We start from the raw sequence: 17,393 nt of genomic DNA, 5'->3' as shown, positions 1-17,393 counted from the left end.
AAAGATATTTCCTGGAAGGTAAATGTATTTATTCATTCCATGGCCTTTCTGCCTTCTGTTAAATTTATGAGCTTTTATGTTCTGTTACATTTTCAGCGTTCAGCTCAAAAAAAAGCACAGTTGTGGCACAGAACGAAAAAATCCTGTGAAGTCAAAAAGCATAAAAAGAGATTTAACTGCCTCCTTTTAATTTCTTTCTTCATCTCTGGGATAAATCTTTGATCCACGCTGAATCTCTCAGCTACTCTCCAGTGGAGGCAGAGGAAATGCACACCCAAAACATCTCCTAGAACAGCTGCACAGCTCCTGGGTTCTCACCACAGCCCAATCCAAACATATTCCAAGCCCAGGGAATGGGACAGGGATGGTCCTACCCCCTGCCCACCCCACAGGCAACACAAACAGGGTTTTCTCCAGAGCCTCTGTGCTGCCTGTGCTGCTGCCACCCATAAATGCCCATGTGAGTTCTCTACCAAAAAACACATCAGCTCTGTCTTCAATAGCTGCAAAATGCTGAGCTCTAATATATGACAGTAAGGGGGGGCTAAACCATTCCACTTTCACACTGTCACACGCACACACACCCAAAAGAAGTTTTTGATGAGGCCAGGCAGGTCTGTCAAACAAAATCTGTCGTGAAAACTTCTCAAATTAGAAAAAAAAAAACCACCCTACTTTATTTAGCTTCCGTTGTTCTCCTTCTCACCCAGAACTGTGAGCTGTAAATCTCTCCAGAACAGAGCCCATTAACGCACCCTCTAACAAGTGGTAACGCCACCGGTCCCAGCCAGCTGTCACCACCACGCCTGCTCAGGCTGCTCAGGCTGCTCATGGGTAGAACACAGGACTCGGGCTTTTGGTTTCACATCAGAAGAATGCAAGGCTGGAACATAACTATTATGTTTAGGAACATGGCACAGGAGCTACCCCACAGATATTTTAGCTGTGATCCCGCCTGGTTTCCACCCGAACAGAAATCAGCCAACCTGAAGAGAGAGAACTCTGAGATGGGTCACAATAAAATGAACGGGAGAAAAGGAAGCCCTGAAAATTAAGCCTTAGAAGTTCGTAAGCTTCATCTACCACACTCAACTTTATCCTTTCTTACTCTCTCAATTTTAACCTAAGCAGCTGTGATAGTTGGAGCGACTCTTTAAGCCTGCACCCGAATCCATGCAGCTTTTAAGAACATACATTTCTCTGGGTTTTTTAATATATGCAGAATACAGTACGTAGAGAATATGTATGGTACTTGGGTTTGCAGAGAAACCAGAAAACAACATCAATATTTAATTTTCATGTCACAAAGCAGAATTCTCTTTCAGGGAGCTTTTCAGAAACTCGGCTCCGGCTCTTTGAGAGGAAGAGGCTGGCAGCACTGAAACCTGGAAAAGGAGTTTCAACTTCCAAAACTCCATTCTTATCCTCTTCATTACCTGCACAGGGAATCATTTCATTTGGTTTTGTTACAGAAGAAGCACTGCTACCCTCATTCCTGAACAGAATCACTAAAATACTGATTGGCCGTAAGATTTTAAATTGAAAGAACAGTTTAAACAAGATAGACAATGTACAACAGTAACCCAAAAGACTGGATTTTTTTGTTATTTCCTATTTAATGGTTTTGTTTTCTCCTCTTACTGCACAAGAACCTCTCAGATCGTGTATGTTTTCTTTCAGTGCTGTGCACAGTGATTTCAGTTTTTGTTAGAGGATGCTAAACCTGGGGCTGAAGGTGCACTTGGCTGCAAGGACTGACTGTGAATGAACTTGGGCCAAGAGCATCCCAGGTGTACGGTACCAACGCTGTGAGGGCTTCACTGCTGTGCAGCAAATATGAAGCAACAGTTTGGGGCACGTTTGAGTGTTCCTGACTCTTCTAATGTCACCCAGCAACACAGATGATGCCACAAAATGCACAGTCCTCGAGGTTGGCAGAACAGATGGAGCCTTAACCTTTACTGGAGACTCTGGTTACACAGCTTCTGCATCTTAAATAATTTATAGGAACTGATCATATGGGAGCTTCAGCTGCGGAAACAGATGATGCTGAAACAAGATCTGATCCAATCTGTTCACTTGCCAGTGTTCAAAACCTAGGAAAGGTGAACAGGTCGCCCTGCAGCCCACGGCACTTGGAGGCATGGGATTTTCAGCCCCATACACTTGTTTATTACTGTTTATTGCATTTAACACAACCCAGCTTCAGTTTGTGGTGCACCACATTTGCTTCAGCTAAACAACTTTAACCCAATTTTGCTCTAAAACCAAGGAAAGATTCCCAAAGTTACAGTTCAGATGCTCGGCAGATGAAGAGGCAAGTTAAGCAATCACTGCATATGTTATCGTACAAATATTTAAGTAAAAAATAGTAGTTTGTTCTTAAGGTAAAATATTTACAAATGGGTACAGTGGTTCTGCAGGACTTGAAAGGTAAGCAGGATCTCAATTTTAAATACACTGAGAAGAAACCTTAGGCTGAGAGCAGCCTTTGTGCTGACCCTCAGGATGGGCCATGCCGGCACAGGGACACTCAGGGCTGTGAACACCATTATCCACAGCACAGAGCAGAGCAACCACATAAATGTGCCCACTTGCACTTACACAGAGCAGCAGAGCAGGAAGAAGCATGCCTTTACAGACAGCTGGGGCAGCCTGAAAGCTCCCCTAAAACCATTCAGGAGAAGCATGTTAAAGCAAACCAGCCCAAGTTCAACCTACTTTCATATTCCAGGTTAAAAACTGCTTTATGAAAGCTGATTCACGAACAGACCAAATATTGCTGTTCTGGGATGCACAACAAAGAGTGGGGCAGATGGTCAGGGGTGGCAGCAGCTTCACTCATCTGATTTAATCCATCACCACAACCCTGTCAGAGCCCCCAGTCACGTGTGCTTCACTTACTCACTCGTTCAGTTCACACAAGGCATCCAAAAAAAGCCCACTGAACAAGATGTACAGCTCATATTTACTATCCAACCCTGCCAGCATTCCTGGGTTTTTTTAAACAAGATCGGAGAAACAAATTTGCTCTTGGCTGCGAGAAGCTCTGCCAGGTTTTCCATCCTAAGTGTGTTTTAATCGGATCACTGCTTAAACTTTTCAAAAAACAGTGTTTAATGAAAACAAACAGATGTACAACTGCCGAATGTCACTGAGAGACTGTTAACATGTGTCATCACCAAGTTTTAACAGCAGAACTAAAAAAAAAAAAAAAAGAGATGGAGAGTTATGACAGGGAAATAAGGTTGCTATAGAAGTCCATCTTTCCCAAACACAATATTCCCTAGAGAAGGAAGGAGAGGAGCTCCTACGCACAGCCCGAGTGGGTGTGTGTGTCAGAGCTGATGTGCACACTCACCCACCTCCCACACACGGGCTGGAGTCATCCCCCTGCCCCAACCCACCCACAGCACCCTCCTGCCTTCCCACTGCTCACCCTCGCATCTGCTGCAGGGCAGGTCACTTCTCACACTGCTGATTCAACAGAAAATCCTTCTAAATACAGGGGGGGAAATACAATTTCCTTCAAAAGCTTCAAATGGACTCATCCAGCATCTTCATCCAACCCGAGCCACTGAGGAGTGGGGATACGGATGGAAACCTCTGTCCAGGGGAGGACATGGCTCCCTTTGGCAGCAGTTGTACAAGTCCACGCTGAAACCTTTCAAATAAATACACCCAACTGAACAAGTTCCAAGTTATCAGCCAAGGCAGCTTCTCCCGAGGATAATTCCACTTACAGCACTGCTTCAAAATACCCACATCCACATTATGACTCCTATTTCTAAGAATAAAGCTGAATAAAATGGTTTTTCCCCCTACTTCCCACAGGAAAGCAAAGAGCCCGTCTAAACTTTCCTTCCTTCCTTAATGAAACTCTTATTGATTTTTCATCCTTGTGAATCATTGCCTTGGAGCAACTTCTTTTGGCCGCAGGTTCTCACATGTAATTTCTCTGTATGCTTAAGGGAAAGTTTATCATGAGAGTGCCCAGAAAGATACTAAAAGGGTTTTATGAGAAAGCTATGAAATTTTACATATGGCATTTACCAGCCTAGTTTAACAAAAAGAAAGAAAGAAAAAAAAAACCAAAATAACCCATGACATTAACAATCAGCAGATTCCTGTGACATCCTGTGCCACCTCCGTGCAGCTGTCAGTGCACAGAGGCAACAGAAGAACAGATTTATGTTGACAAAGACTAAAAATAATAAAAAACAACACAACAGACATTCATTCAGATGTATGGAGTGTTAACAGCTACCCAAAGATAAGCAGGCCAGAACACATATATGTGTCCATGGGATAGCTGGAACCACTGGCACTGTCATGGATATTCGGGCTGGACATGAAGAAATTGTTAGGATTTAATAAATAAATAAATGAAAAATCCATCAGCAATACATTAACAGATAGACAGCTTTGCCAATACCAAGGACATAAAAAGAAGCAAATCTCTGATAATTTATTCTTAAACTAAAATTTCCCAGCTGCTTCAGTTGCTATTTAAATGGGAAAACAACTAAAATGCTACAGACCTTGTAGTTGTCATTCATGCAAAATATGCTAATTCTACAGGTTTAGGGAAGAAGCAAATTTATGGGTTGACAGGCAGCCTCCAGGACACAGTAATTCAAGGAGATATTGGCCAGGTTTGTATCTAAGAAAAGGAGATATCCTTTTGCTTAAAAGCTAATCTTTTGCATTGTAGTTAATATTGTCTAAATGGCACTGTCCACAAGTAAAGTACTGGCTAGAACTGGTTCCAAAAGACCTGAAAACAAGGATCTTTCACAAAGTATCTAGGCTTCTGGGGAAAAAAAAAGATCAGGCCCTATAAAACTTACAGAAAAGAAGTTGAATCACCTGTCACTTTGGAACTCAACCGCCTGTTATTCTTAAGAGGCGAAGCAGGAGGAAAGCTTGATGGAAATCATCTTTTTTCCCATCTTTATTCCCAACTTTTTTCCACTCTCTCACGTCTGTCTTTTCATTAAAGTTCCAACACACTAGCATTGTCCTAATGGTGATAACACAACTGCCCTTAACTGCTTCCCAAATTACCTGACTGAGGAAGGAATTCAATAGTGTTTCCTAGGTGGTACCAATTAACACCCACCAGCAGTGATCTCTAACAGCCCATGAGCTGAGAGCAAAGCAGAGCAGAGCAACCACTGCTGGTCACAGGACTGAGACTGAAGAACAAACTCTGTGAGATGGTCAGACTCACTGCAGGAATTGTGCCAAGGGAAGGCAAGTCCCTAAACTGCACAGGAACAAGCACCAGATGAAGCCAAATGAGATGACTTATGGAGGATAATTATTCCACCACAAAGAAAAGTGGCAACAAAGAACAAAGCACAAAGAACAAAAAGGAGATTTTACAGAGATAAACAGATTGAAAAAAATCACGTGTTTGTTGCTCACAACAATTAGGTCTTCTACTCCAAGAATGTTTAAGAACTGCAAAAAGTTATCAGAATAAGGTTAGGGAATTTTTTTAACTCTCACTAAACCCAGAACCAAAGCACTGAGATTAAAAGAAAGAACATTTATAAAATCCTACATGAAGCAAACATGAAAAGGTTGCTCGGCTGCAAGATAACTGAGTAATGTAACCTTTCAAAGCAGCAACAAAAAGCGATTAGACCATCCCTTGGATTGAAAATGATTGATTATGCTGCTGGTATTGGAATTGAAGTTGACTGTAATGCTTTTCATGTAATTGCTTTATTGAATGCTGCATAGCTTTATTTGGCAATACACTCAGAACATCGCGAGTTTACCAGTTCTACAGTTCCTGATACACTGCAGACACACAGTTACAATATATTTATCCCAGTGACATTGGATTAAATGGCACATACTAAGGTTACCTCCTGACCTTTCAGTTAAGGTCTATGGGGAATCTTCTGCCTGCAGAATCATCTAGTTGATTTGAGTACCAGCAGCTTTCCATCCTCTGCATCTGTTCGCTGGTTTATTCCATAAACTCTATCAAAAAAACTTAAATCTGATTTGGGGCCCTGTGTGCTGTAATAATTAAATCATTTTGAGGACTTTGAAAGCTGGCTCATCCATTAAAAAAAAATATCAGTCAAGGACAAGTAAATTACAGTGAAGAAGATGAGTAAGTAAAAGTTTCCCATTTTTGTATTGGAGTACATTAAAATATCTATGGGGTGTTGTTTGTTTTTAGCCTTTGTTTTTATCCAAAAAAAAACAGCCTTCAAAATTTAAATGTAACTGCATAGAATTACCTTTTCTCACCTGCTTTTCAATTTCTTTGATTTGTTATCCCCTGGTGTCACTCCCTGCTCTTTGAAGAGAGTCCTGGCAAAGGTCAGCAGTCAATTAACCATCAATAAATACCCAACATGAGAGTGACAATTTTGGGCTGCCTGAGCTCCCATTACTAAACCAAGCAACATGTTGGAAAGCTCATAACAAAAAGCATAAAGTACTTTAGAGTGTTCTGAAAATAAATATAATGTTACCTTTAAAGCAGTAAGTATGAAAAATATCAAAGAAGGTATGTAATACCAAGTTTTATCATCTATTGCACACATATATTGATTTAACCAAGACACGCTCACTTATCTACAAAGCAAAAAATTGGGTTTTAAGTACCGTACTTTGCAAGACCCTTAGGGCACAATAACATTACTGTCATCATTTACTCTGACTTCCCTGTCTCTCACTTGATCCATCTCCAGTCTCTTCGAAACAATGCAGCTCTGTTTCTATTTATGCCACCACACCAGCATCCTTGGCTAGATGGCAACACAACAATTATACACAGTTAACATAACACACAGGCAAAAATTAATGCTTAATCATCCCCCCCCCAACATCTGAGCAACATATGTAACACTGAGACACACGGATAACTTTCCCAATGCTGTGCAGACAAGGATGTACTTGGGGTTTTGGGAAGGTGGTGTTGCACACTTTTTCAAGTTTGAAATTGTTTGGGGACAATCCTTAAAGTAAGATCTTCTTTGCATTTTGCAGAGGAGTGCAGAAGATAGAGGATTGATATTTCCTTAAGAGTAAAGTGAGATCAATAACAGTTAAAGTGTGGATAAACCCTCATTATTGGATTCCTACAACTTCAAAACGAATCCACGTCGGCCGCCTGTTAAACACAGACACGACTTCAAATCTGCAGAATCACAAATTCTCACATTAACAATGTTTTAAATCAAGGTACAATTATACTGGGGTTATAAAATATTTAATGCTGCTTGAAAAATAAATGTACTGAATTAGTTTAACTGAAAATATTGAATTCTTAGGTAAGTTACTCATTTCAGTGATCCACCGAACACATTTAACACACAGAGCTGTGAACAATCTACTGAAATTCATTTCTACTTCCTCTTGAACACAGCATTACTTTATTAATGCAACCAAGAATATTAAGGGAATGACAATAAAAACATGAGTGCTACCTTATGTGCACTATATTTAATAACAGAACTTCTGAAAAGTTCCAGGTGTTTTATCATTAAAGCTTCCTTTTAATCTTTGTCTGTAAAAACTCTAATTCCAGGCAGCTGCTTCAAAACTCTGCAGCTAACAGACGTTTATTTCTATGCATTTATTAAATGCAGAGAAAATTAAAAGTTAGAAATACTTTTTTCTATATCCAATGTCTCTACTGCGAAGATCTTCAATAGCTAGAAGAAAAGTGCTTGTTTCACAGAATCACAGAATAGTCTGAGTGGGAAGGGACCCACAAGGATCATCGTGTCCAACTCTTACATAAATGGCCTGAACAGGGATCAAACCCACAACCTTGGTGTTATCAGCACCACACTCTAACCAGCAGAGCTAATTTTGTTTAAAAGCAGCTGGGTAACACAAATCAATTTAACTAATGGGTCAAAAGATGTTGAAGGTGTCACAATTATTGAAGTTAGTTTTCCCTTCAGCAGCTTCGAAGCCATGGAAGTTATGATTATAAATGCCATACTGTAGAGAATTAAAACATGCTTCACATATTTTTAAACTATTGATATTTGAAGGTTTTTGGATCTCAGGGGTGATAGAATAAAACCCCAGAAAACACCAATCAGTGAAAAATTTCAGATAAAACAATAAACACCAGATATCCCCTCACCCTGGGTTTAACCTCGTGGCTGGCACCCCCAGCCATATTTCATACTTCTGTTGACCTATTCAAGAGGTCAATAAAATCCTGATAAAAACTTAGAGAAGTACCTCCCTTACACATTTAATTTTTTAAGCATATTGAAAATATAATGCCTTGAATGTCAGAATTTTTCAGAGTCATCCAGCGTGAACTATTATTGCAAATGATGCGTAGGAAGACTTTGAAAGCTGCTGTTGACTAATCCAGGGAATATGAACCTCTCATTACCACTTAATTCTGTACAGGGTATAAACACAACTCTGAGTTTGTTCTCAGAGTTCTGTGCTGGTGGCATCAGCCCCTTCTCAACGCCTTCTGCTGAAAGCCTGACAGCACTGCTTTACAGAGCCACAAAGAGCCTTTAAAACAGATCCTGTGCAATACAACAAGGGGAGGGGTGGGGGGGAATACACAAAAACCAGGCAGCAAATATATTGGCTTAGGGGAAATAAGGGAGGTGTACGGTCCTTTCCCCGGGATCCGCTGGGTACCAAGGCACACACTCAGCTCCGCCTCCCAGGCGCTGGGCTGGCTCCTCTTTGAACATATGCCCTTTCAAGTGAAATTAATCACTCTCTTTATCACTCCTGCAGCATCTGGAGCCATAATCATTACCCAACTGCTGAGAAAGAAATGAAACCACTAATCGCACGGGGAGCAGGGCTTAGCGTTCAGAGCAGGAAAGTTTTTATTAAGTTCTCATTTGAAAAGTGATTTTTCATGGCCAGCCTTCCAGGACACGCCACACAAAAGCTGGACCTACTTGAGCAACTGTCTACAACTCATCCCCCAGCAGACAGAACCACTATAGAAGTGCTGTAATGAAGCTTTAACACGCTTTTCCAAACTTAGCTCTATAATCCTCAATCACTATTATAAGCAAGTGTGACATGGAGACACATTTAACCACAAACTTTAAAAGGTCTCTGGAAGAAGGAACTGCAGAAGTGGTGGTGGACACCACTGTCATCAAGAGTAAGGACCAGACAGTGCCTCTGGATTCACACACCACACTCATACTGATCTCAGCAGGAATTCCCCAGGCAAACTGAAGATCCTACATTCAAAACTACTATATTAAGTAGCAATTTCATCATATCTATCCACTAGCTGAAAGTGATTAAAATAAACCATATCGACACTACTGCAATCATCTGGATTACCACGAAATATCCCCTATCCCTTCTAACTTCTCTAATTCATTTTCCCGGCTTTTAACATTCATGTTTTCTGAAACTAAGAAAGAATACAAAGAATAAGTTGAAGACAGCAGGACTATTCTCATAAATGACAGAGGGGGGAAAAAAAAGATCTAGGGAATAAGGGTATCAGAGGGCAGACAACACAAACCTCACGAAGAGTCAGCAGCAGCAGCAGAAAGAATCATCAGCATTACTTGCATAGTGAGAACAACAATAGGCATCTTGGGGACTTCTAATACAATTTTGTGTATTTTCATCCATAATAATTGTGCTCTACACAAGAGCTGAATGAGAAGGTGATTATTCCCATATACTGAAATCATTCAACTAAGAGGTCAAGTAAAACTCTTACTCTAACTTAAGATATAATTATTAAGAAAAAAAACCCTGCAGGGTTCTGAACAGGGGCAGTAAAATAATTAAATCTAGTACTCTGCTAAAACAGGCTGAAAATGTGATCATCCATTTTTAATGCTCCACCTATACGTAACAACAGAAATCTTTCCAACAGCTGCATTCAATTAAAAAAATATTAACCCCAAGGAAAAACTACAAAAACATCCCCATCTGTTTTTCTTGCCACTCACTGTGCTTCTTTTGTGTCTGAAATATGTACGACAATACAATCCAATGAAGTTGAATGAAAAGTACCACAATTCCAACAATAATAAGCTATCTTTTTATTTTTTAAAATGAACAATTTAAAAGAAACCACTTTTGCAGATTTTCCCCTGTGACCCCCCAGCTCTGTTCCCATAGTAACTATTGAGGAAAGAAAAGGATAAGAAGCCTAACATACTTTTCCCAATACCAACAAAACACAGAAAAAAGCACCTTATTCTCAAAAACTATTATTCTCAGGAGGGGAAGAGGGACATTAAAAGATTAGTGTGAATCTCTTGTGTAATCTAGTTTAAACCACCACCTACTGAACATCTGATGTTGGTTAGACAAAGATGTTTGTTAAAGCGGGCGGCCTTTGTGTAAAAGAACTGTTGAAATAGTTTTGGAAGCCCAACAATAACAAAATTACCAGGAACATGCTGTAAAAGCTCCCATCTGAACACAGCAAGGCACCAGCCCACAGCCGTGCTGCGGCTCAGCGCTCCTCTCCACCGAGGAACTCGCATTCCAAGAACGTAAAGTGTAAATTTTGGAACTTAATTTCAGTGTTATTTCAGTTCCTCCTTTGCTTAACTTTTTAATTGGTCTCATACTCTACGCTGGAGTGTGTTTTGCTAGGAAAATATACAGAAGCCAGTGATCCTTTCTTTAAGCAGTGCCACCAAGAACCTTCCACCTGTGCCACAGGTCCCTACAGGAAACCAGAGCTAATAAGGGAACAACTTGGAAACACCGAGTTTACAGACAAGGAAAAACAGCATCAGTTTAGGCACTTCTGCATCACTAATTACACTTCCCAAACTCCTCCAGGAACAATTTCAATGGCATTCTCTGTGCCACAGGGCAGGTCCCTCGGCCATGTCCCGTACACAGATCTTTGAGCCGGGTGGGATAAGGACAGGACCCTGTGGGTGTGCTATGGGCTGCTGTGGCATTTATCCAACCCAACACAGACCTCCAGCACCTGGAGGAAAGACCAGGCTGGAAAATGATCTTCCAGCATAAGAAAGGTTCTCCAGGAGAGAGATGGAGCTCTTATGGTGTATGTCTGTCTGGTTCTCTGACAGACACACCAGTATCTACTGCCTGTAGACACAAGGTCTCCACCAACTTTGAAATGTCTCACCCACCTAAACATTAATTGTACAACCACTGCAAAGGGGTGTAAATTAAGGCAACGAGTGCATCTCTACAACTCCAAGACAAGTTGGATTCAGCTGTTGAGAAAACAAGACCACATGAGGACACCACATCAGAACTGGAATAATGCAGGTGAGGTGCAGCAGCAGAACATTATGTAACAGAATTTAGAGGTCTGTGGGACAGGAAGGAGAAAATGTGGATAGGAAAAGGTAAGGAAAATGAAGAGAGAAAACCAAATGTTTATCCATCTGAAACAGCTGCACTTCTGTCTGAGGAAACATGAAATTAGCTTTGAGGTCACCCTTAAAGCTTCTCAAATATCAGTGACTTATATCAACCAGCATATAAATTTTGCTGCTAGTGAAATTTTGCAAAAAACTTTCTCTGAATATTCAAATATTATTGGGGTTTTTTAAAGTTTCATAGAAATGAAAGTGTAATTTATATTTTCCCATAAAATATTCTTTATAAATAATTATTTTAGACAAATTTAAAACTAAAGTACTACTTTTTTATTTAAATCACTTTTTTAATAATGAAACTATACCAATACCTTAAAAACAACTAACCTGCTTCAAATGAAACTGTTCATTACAAAATATTTTTTAAAAATGATTCAGAGATATTTTAAGCCAGACACTTCTAATTACAATTGTAAAATATCAGTAGGTGAAATCTTCATTGAGATTTGATATAATTCTGAGGAACAATGCTAAGAAAAGATTTCATTCAAAGAGAATATATTTACTCATAGAGGTCCAGAAGCTTGGTACCCTCAATGAGTAAATACATTAGCAGCAATGACCAAAAGAAGTGTTACTTAAATAAAAGAGTAGTCTGGCTCAAGAACAGAGGTATAAACTGGTCATTATTAAAGTTCAAGGTAAAAATAAGGAGGCTTATCATTTTAGAACAACTTATCATCGTTAGAAGTTTGGAATCATGAGTGAGAAACACCATAAACCTCCCAGATGCCACACAAAGATCGCTAAAAAGCCACCGGTGCCTCATTCACGAGGTGTTGTCCTATCAAATAGAAAAATCACTTAATCTAGGACAGATCATCACTCTTCACTTTGTTGAGCTTCTCGAAAAACTTCACTTGTTGCAGAGCTATTTTTGAATCTTCTTTCAGCAGGTTTGAGCTCTGCTGTCCTTTGAAGACCTGGACTCCTTTTAACATTTAGTGTACGCAGGTAAAAACCTGTCTTTTAATACGTAAGGTCAAAGGCACTTCCAAACCAGCACTTGACCTTCCTGAAACTACGATCTTGAGAAAGGGCACTTTATGGCAGCATTATCTGAGAACAGAGAACAAAAGACCCTTTTTCGTCGTAGCCGCGGCTGCCTCGCCCACCCTCACGGGCAGTTCAAAGGTTCCTCCACGTTAGAAGTGGTTCTCTGGAAAGTTCATTTTGTACCTTTTCCATTATGGATTGTTTCTGAAGAAAGACTAATGATCAAAACCCATTTGCTCACCCTATTTTAAGGACAACTTTCAAATACGGGTAGTGACTCCGAAGTGAAGTTTTCCTGTGTTCACCTGGGGCAAGAGCACTTATGGCTCACACACCTGGCTCCCCGAAGCCCACGAACTCCACAGGTTTAATGGTTTCTTCCTCAGGTAAAAATCTCTCTACTGTGATCAGAATCATTACAAACCCATTTCCCAGTCTGATACCTCACTTTCAGTGCTCTTCCACTCATATCAGGGAGCACGTCCCTGCTGGGCTAAATCACCATCCTGACTCATTTTTGGTAGAGAATTACAGATGGAGAACTCCCTAGGACACAACATCTTCTAACAATCCCCTTTTTCCCTTCCATAATAGATAGAGTATTATTTCCATGTTAGTATTTTTACCATGATTAAAGAACTGTTTTCCTAAAAATCAGAACAATTTCACCCTACAAGAAACATTTTTATAATATTGCGCTTATTAAAAAATAAAGCCACATCATTGCTTTAGCTCTGAGAGCCATCTTTGTGGGGAATACCCCTTATCCTTTTCAATCTCTCAGTGTTTTGGGGGAAACAGCACATGCACCGTTACTAAAGTCCAGTTTATGAAGGAGGTGAAGACACCAGCAGTGATGGGGAGGTGGCAACAAACCCATGAGCAACAGCAAGTGTCTCTGGGAAGAGACACCTCAGCATTTTGCAATCCTAATTATCAGCCCCTCTCCAGTAAAGCACACAAAAATATTTCCTGTTTTGCACATATTTTACACTTAATTTTGACTTTAGAACTAAATCTCAGAGCTTCATCAAAAAATAAACCAACTGGAATTCTGTTGTGGATTCATGTGTGTGTCAACATTCCACACACAGTTTTAAAAGCCTGAATTGCCATCACTAAAACACAGAAATATTGGCATTGCAGAGATTCCAGGAGCTTTTAGGACCACTCAAGGGTTGAAGAAAATCAACACGGGGAAATATGCAAATTGCTAAATGGGAATTGCATTAAATACTATTAATTTAGAAGAATTTAGATCCAATCAAACTTAGCAAGAGTGAGAAAATTGTTCAGCTCTTTGAGGTTGCTGAGTAATTTAATTGATATAATTATTGTTTTCGTGTTTAGTGGTCACTAAATGAGCATCTGACAAGAAATATCTTGAAACCAAAAGATACAGTGTACAGATATTTGGACATCAATATGTAACTTCTAAATGCCAGAAGCTCAAAATAAAGGGTTTTAAAACAGGCCACAAATAAGGAACACGCCAGTGACAGGGAAGAGCATGTGCAATTTACCTCACACTGACAAGTTCTTACATTTTAGAATTACAGAGCCTGGGTTTTTTGTAGATGTAGTGATTTCAATACTGTTGCTTTCACCTACACCAAGACCATCAAGCCCAGCTTGAAAATGTGCAAATCTTCATTAGATAAAATCAAGGACTTAATTGAAAAAAGTCTGTGTTATAAACTGCAGTGCTGATATGATTCTTTCTTTTTTTTTTCTTTTCTGTTTTGTTTTTTTTAAGCCCCATCTATATTAAGGATGCCTCCCTGGACTTTCATGTGCTAGGAAAATTCATTTTAGTACATATAAATTCATTTTCATAAAGTCAGAGCTTTCAGTAGCATAATCTTATTTAATTATAAAGCATGACATTTCAATAAGGAGTTGGATTTCTCCCCAGCAGGTAAGTAACTCGCCATGCTTTCAGCAGTCAATTCAAGATTTAAAAACAGAACAGATCATCCACTTTCCCATTAAGGATTGCTCATTTCTCATCAGGTTGTTTCATTTTAAAAAAAAAAAAAAAAAAAGGACAACAGCTGCAGGTCTTTCTATCAGAATGGATCTGCTCAGTTCTGACATTAAAAGTTTTTAATTTTAGGTTATGTGTGCTGTGCTTTTATTTAATTTTTCTTATGTTGCATTGGAGACAAAAATCCTCAAATTATGGGATGATTTTTTTATAAGTATCATTATTATACAAACCACAGACTTCACTATGCCAAAGTCTCCACAATCTACATCCCAAAGTTATTTTATTATTAATATCCTGCCACAACAGGTTATGTTAACCCTTCAACCTCTTCAGATCCACCTGTTCCACTCAACTTACCATCCCACTCTTCCCAAAATTTTTAGAACTTTCTTCCCTTTAGAAGAAAATTTAGAAATGCTGATGGCATTAGAAAATTTAGAAATGCTGATGGCTTCACTACTACTGCAGAGAAAAAAGGGGCTTCTCAAATACTGTTTCTTAGCAAAACCAAGTGGTTTGGGTGAACATACCATTCGTTTCAACCTAGAACTAAACAGTTGGGCTTTAGATGTAACTTTTATCATATTTTTAACAAAATACTCCAGTGAAAAAAGAAAAAGAAAGAAATGTTTACAAACACTGGAGAAAAAAATTCTTTCTTTTTTTTTTCCCAACAGGACAATGAATTTGGCTGAAGCTCACGAGTGATTTTCATTTGGAAAACATTTCACTCAAAGTTGTTTTCTACCTCTTGTCACTACATAAGCAGAGAAAGGACATCAAAACACGCTTAGGATTTGTGGTTTTCAAAGTGACTCTTGAGGGCTCAGATATTTTTAATTCACTGTGGGAGTCACAGGAGCTGACAATTTTCTTCTGCATCTGGAAGACAGACTTTTACAACAAGCTCATCGTGGGGCTTTCAGAGCATGGTGCCCACGTCCACACACACCTGGGCACCACCTTCTCTTAGGTCTAAACAAATCTGCCTCAGATGCCTTTGAAGCATCAATAACTCCTTATTGTCAGCTGGAATCATCAAGTCAAATTAAATTCTTATGACTTCAAATGTACAGCCCTGAAGACTGATGGCACAACACCCCTCAGAACTGAAGAGAAGACAGACAGCAATGAAGGCTCTAATTTGTCTTAAGAAAACAACTCTACCTTTCAAAGCTTGTTCAAAAATCAGGTAAATAACAGTGAATTGGGGAAAGACAGTTGGTGTTTATTTCCTCTTCATTTCATATGTTACACATTGCAAAAAAAAGAGTCTTTGGAAATATAGTGTCATATTGCACTTCCCCAGCACTCAGCCTCCCATCCCAGCAGCCAGGCAAGAAGCTGGTGTTGATCCCACCAGCAGGACAGGAGCCCTCCTGGAATAATTGCTTCATTATTCAGTTCATTCAGTCTATTACCTTCCACAGAATTATAATTAAAAAACAAATAACCAAAATACCAAAGAACCTCCCCCCAAAAAAAAAAAGGAAAGAAATTATTTTTCCATCAAATTTAATCACTTTCTCACTCAATCACAGAAGGCCAAACCTCAAAGGGATCCTGGGCACTGAAACCTCTGGTTCAGTTGGGTATTTTTGATTAAGTACTTTAAGTAAACATTTCCCAATTCGACAATTTTTCCATCTCACTGAACATTCTCTGTTGTTGTGTGTTGGGCTACAAAATAAGCATCCAATGCATCCCGTTTGGGTTTGTGCAGCTGTATCACACCACCTCCTACCCATTACCTCCCTGTCACTGAGTCTATCAATGTGTCTTCACGTGTTTCCAAGCCTTGTGCACACCTGGTTTTGCATATTCAAACCCTGCATGTATCCAACCTGACCGAGGAACAGAAATAATTCACTAAAGGTAGCAAGGAAATTACAAACAGGTCAACCAGAGCATGGACTTCTGGCTCAGTACATCCTGAAAGTGTGCCCTTTGCACTCAAAAATGAAAAGAAAATTATTAAATATTTTGAAGGAAGCAACATTAGGATGATGATATCAGGATCCAGTAAATACTAGATTAAAAGTATTAAGGAGTCCAGAATTATATTCTGGAGTCACTCTGGTGCTTAACTGCAACATGCATGAAGATTACTAACCTACAATAGAGATTAAACTCCTCTATTTGTCAGTTACAAAAAAAAATCAGAACAGAAGAAATTATCAGGCCTTTTTAATTTATTATTGAGCTAAAACAGAATGAAAAACAGGCAATCGCTCAATCCTGAAACACAAGAATTATCTAGTAGATAAGAGAATATATCTTTATCCTACCTGTTTTCCAGACAAATTGATGACCTCTCCTGGCTTCCAGATCAGCTGTTTGTAACATTAAGAAAACAAACAAAAGGAAGGGCTTCCCCAGGCTCTGCCATGCCCAATGAGGAGAAACCCAGTTCTGTTGTAGAAGCATAATTCAGATAATTCAGTCTCTTGTCTTCTTTGGTCCTAGAATTAACAAAAAAAAAGAGAAAGCTTGCTAAAATATTTAAAACACCAAGGCAACAGGCTCAGCCTAAGGGTAACCTGGTGGCCACTGTGCATTTCACAGTCCCTGTGTGCCAGGTTTGATGAGGACAAGTCTGGTACAGGTGCTTTGCTTGGAGAGAGAGAGAGAGAGGAAAAAAAGAAGGGGGGGAAGAGAGAGGAAGAGTCAGCTCCCAGAAGACCTGCAGACCCATCCTACAGAGCCACTGTAAATGCTTTTAGCAGGTTCTTAAGAAGAAATCTACCAGTGCAAATAAATGGCAAGGGATCCAGGAGCAGCATGTGGTATGTTCCTTTTCTCTGTTTAACTTTAGCATGAATATTACCATGATATAGGCAGCATAAAGCAAAGTGAGAATGGATTCCAGGTGCAAAATTCAGCTCCCAGTACAGACCCCATGGCCTACATTTCAGATCCCTGACAACCAAAATGACAGACCTGGAATTGTCTTAGCCCTGTGTAAACATGGGATAGAGCAACATCAGAAAGGCAGCAGGGAAAGCAGGGAAGCAGGGGTTGCTTTTTAGCAGATG

The 17,393-nt window shown here is 39.7% G+C and overlaps 1 protein-coding gene across 4 annotated transcripts in view; it reads right to left on the bottom strand.

Annotated features, from left to right (window-relative positions):
* Window positions 1–17,393, bottom strand: part of THSD7B (thrombospondin type 1 domain containing 7B) — a 310,487-nt gene that overhangs the window by 237,813 nt on the left and 55,281 nt on the right. For all 4 annotated transcript variants that reach the window (XM_064661604.1, XM_064661605.1, XM_064661606.1 and 1 more), the window contains exon 3: window positions 16,647–16,820. In XM_064661604.1, coding sequence (XP_064517674.1) covers window positions 16,647–16,785 — 139 coding nt within the window. In that variant the 5' untranslated portion in view covers window positions 16,786–16,820. The remainder of the gene's footprint in view (window positions 1–16,646; window positions 16,821–17,393) is intronic.

Source organism: Pseudopipra pipra, chromosome 7, assembly GCF_036250125.1.
Source record: "Pseudopipra pipra isolate bDixPip1 chromosome 7, bDixPip1.hap1, whole genome shotgun sequence".
Lineage (NCBI taxonomy): Eukaryota > Metazoa > Chordata > Aves > Passeriformes > Pipridae > Pseudopipra > Pseudopipra pipra.
This window is presented reverse-complemented; position numbering and strand designations above follow the sequence as displayed.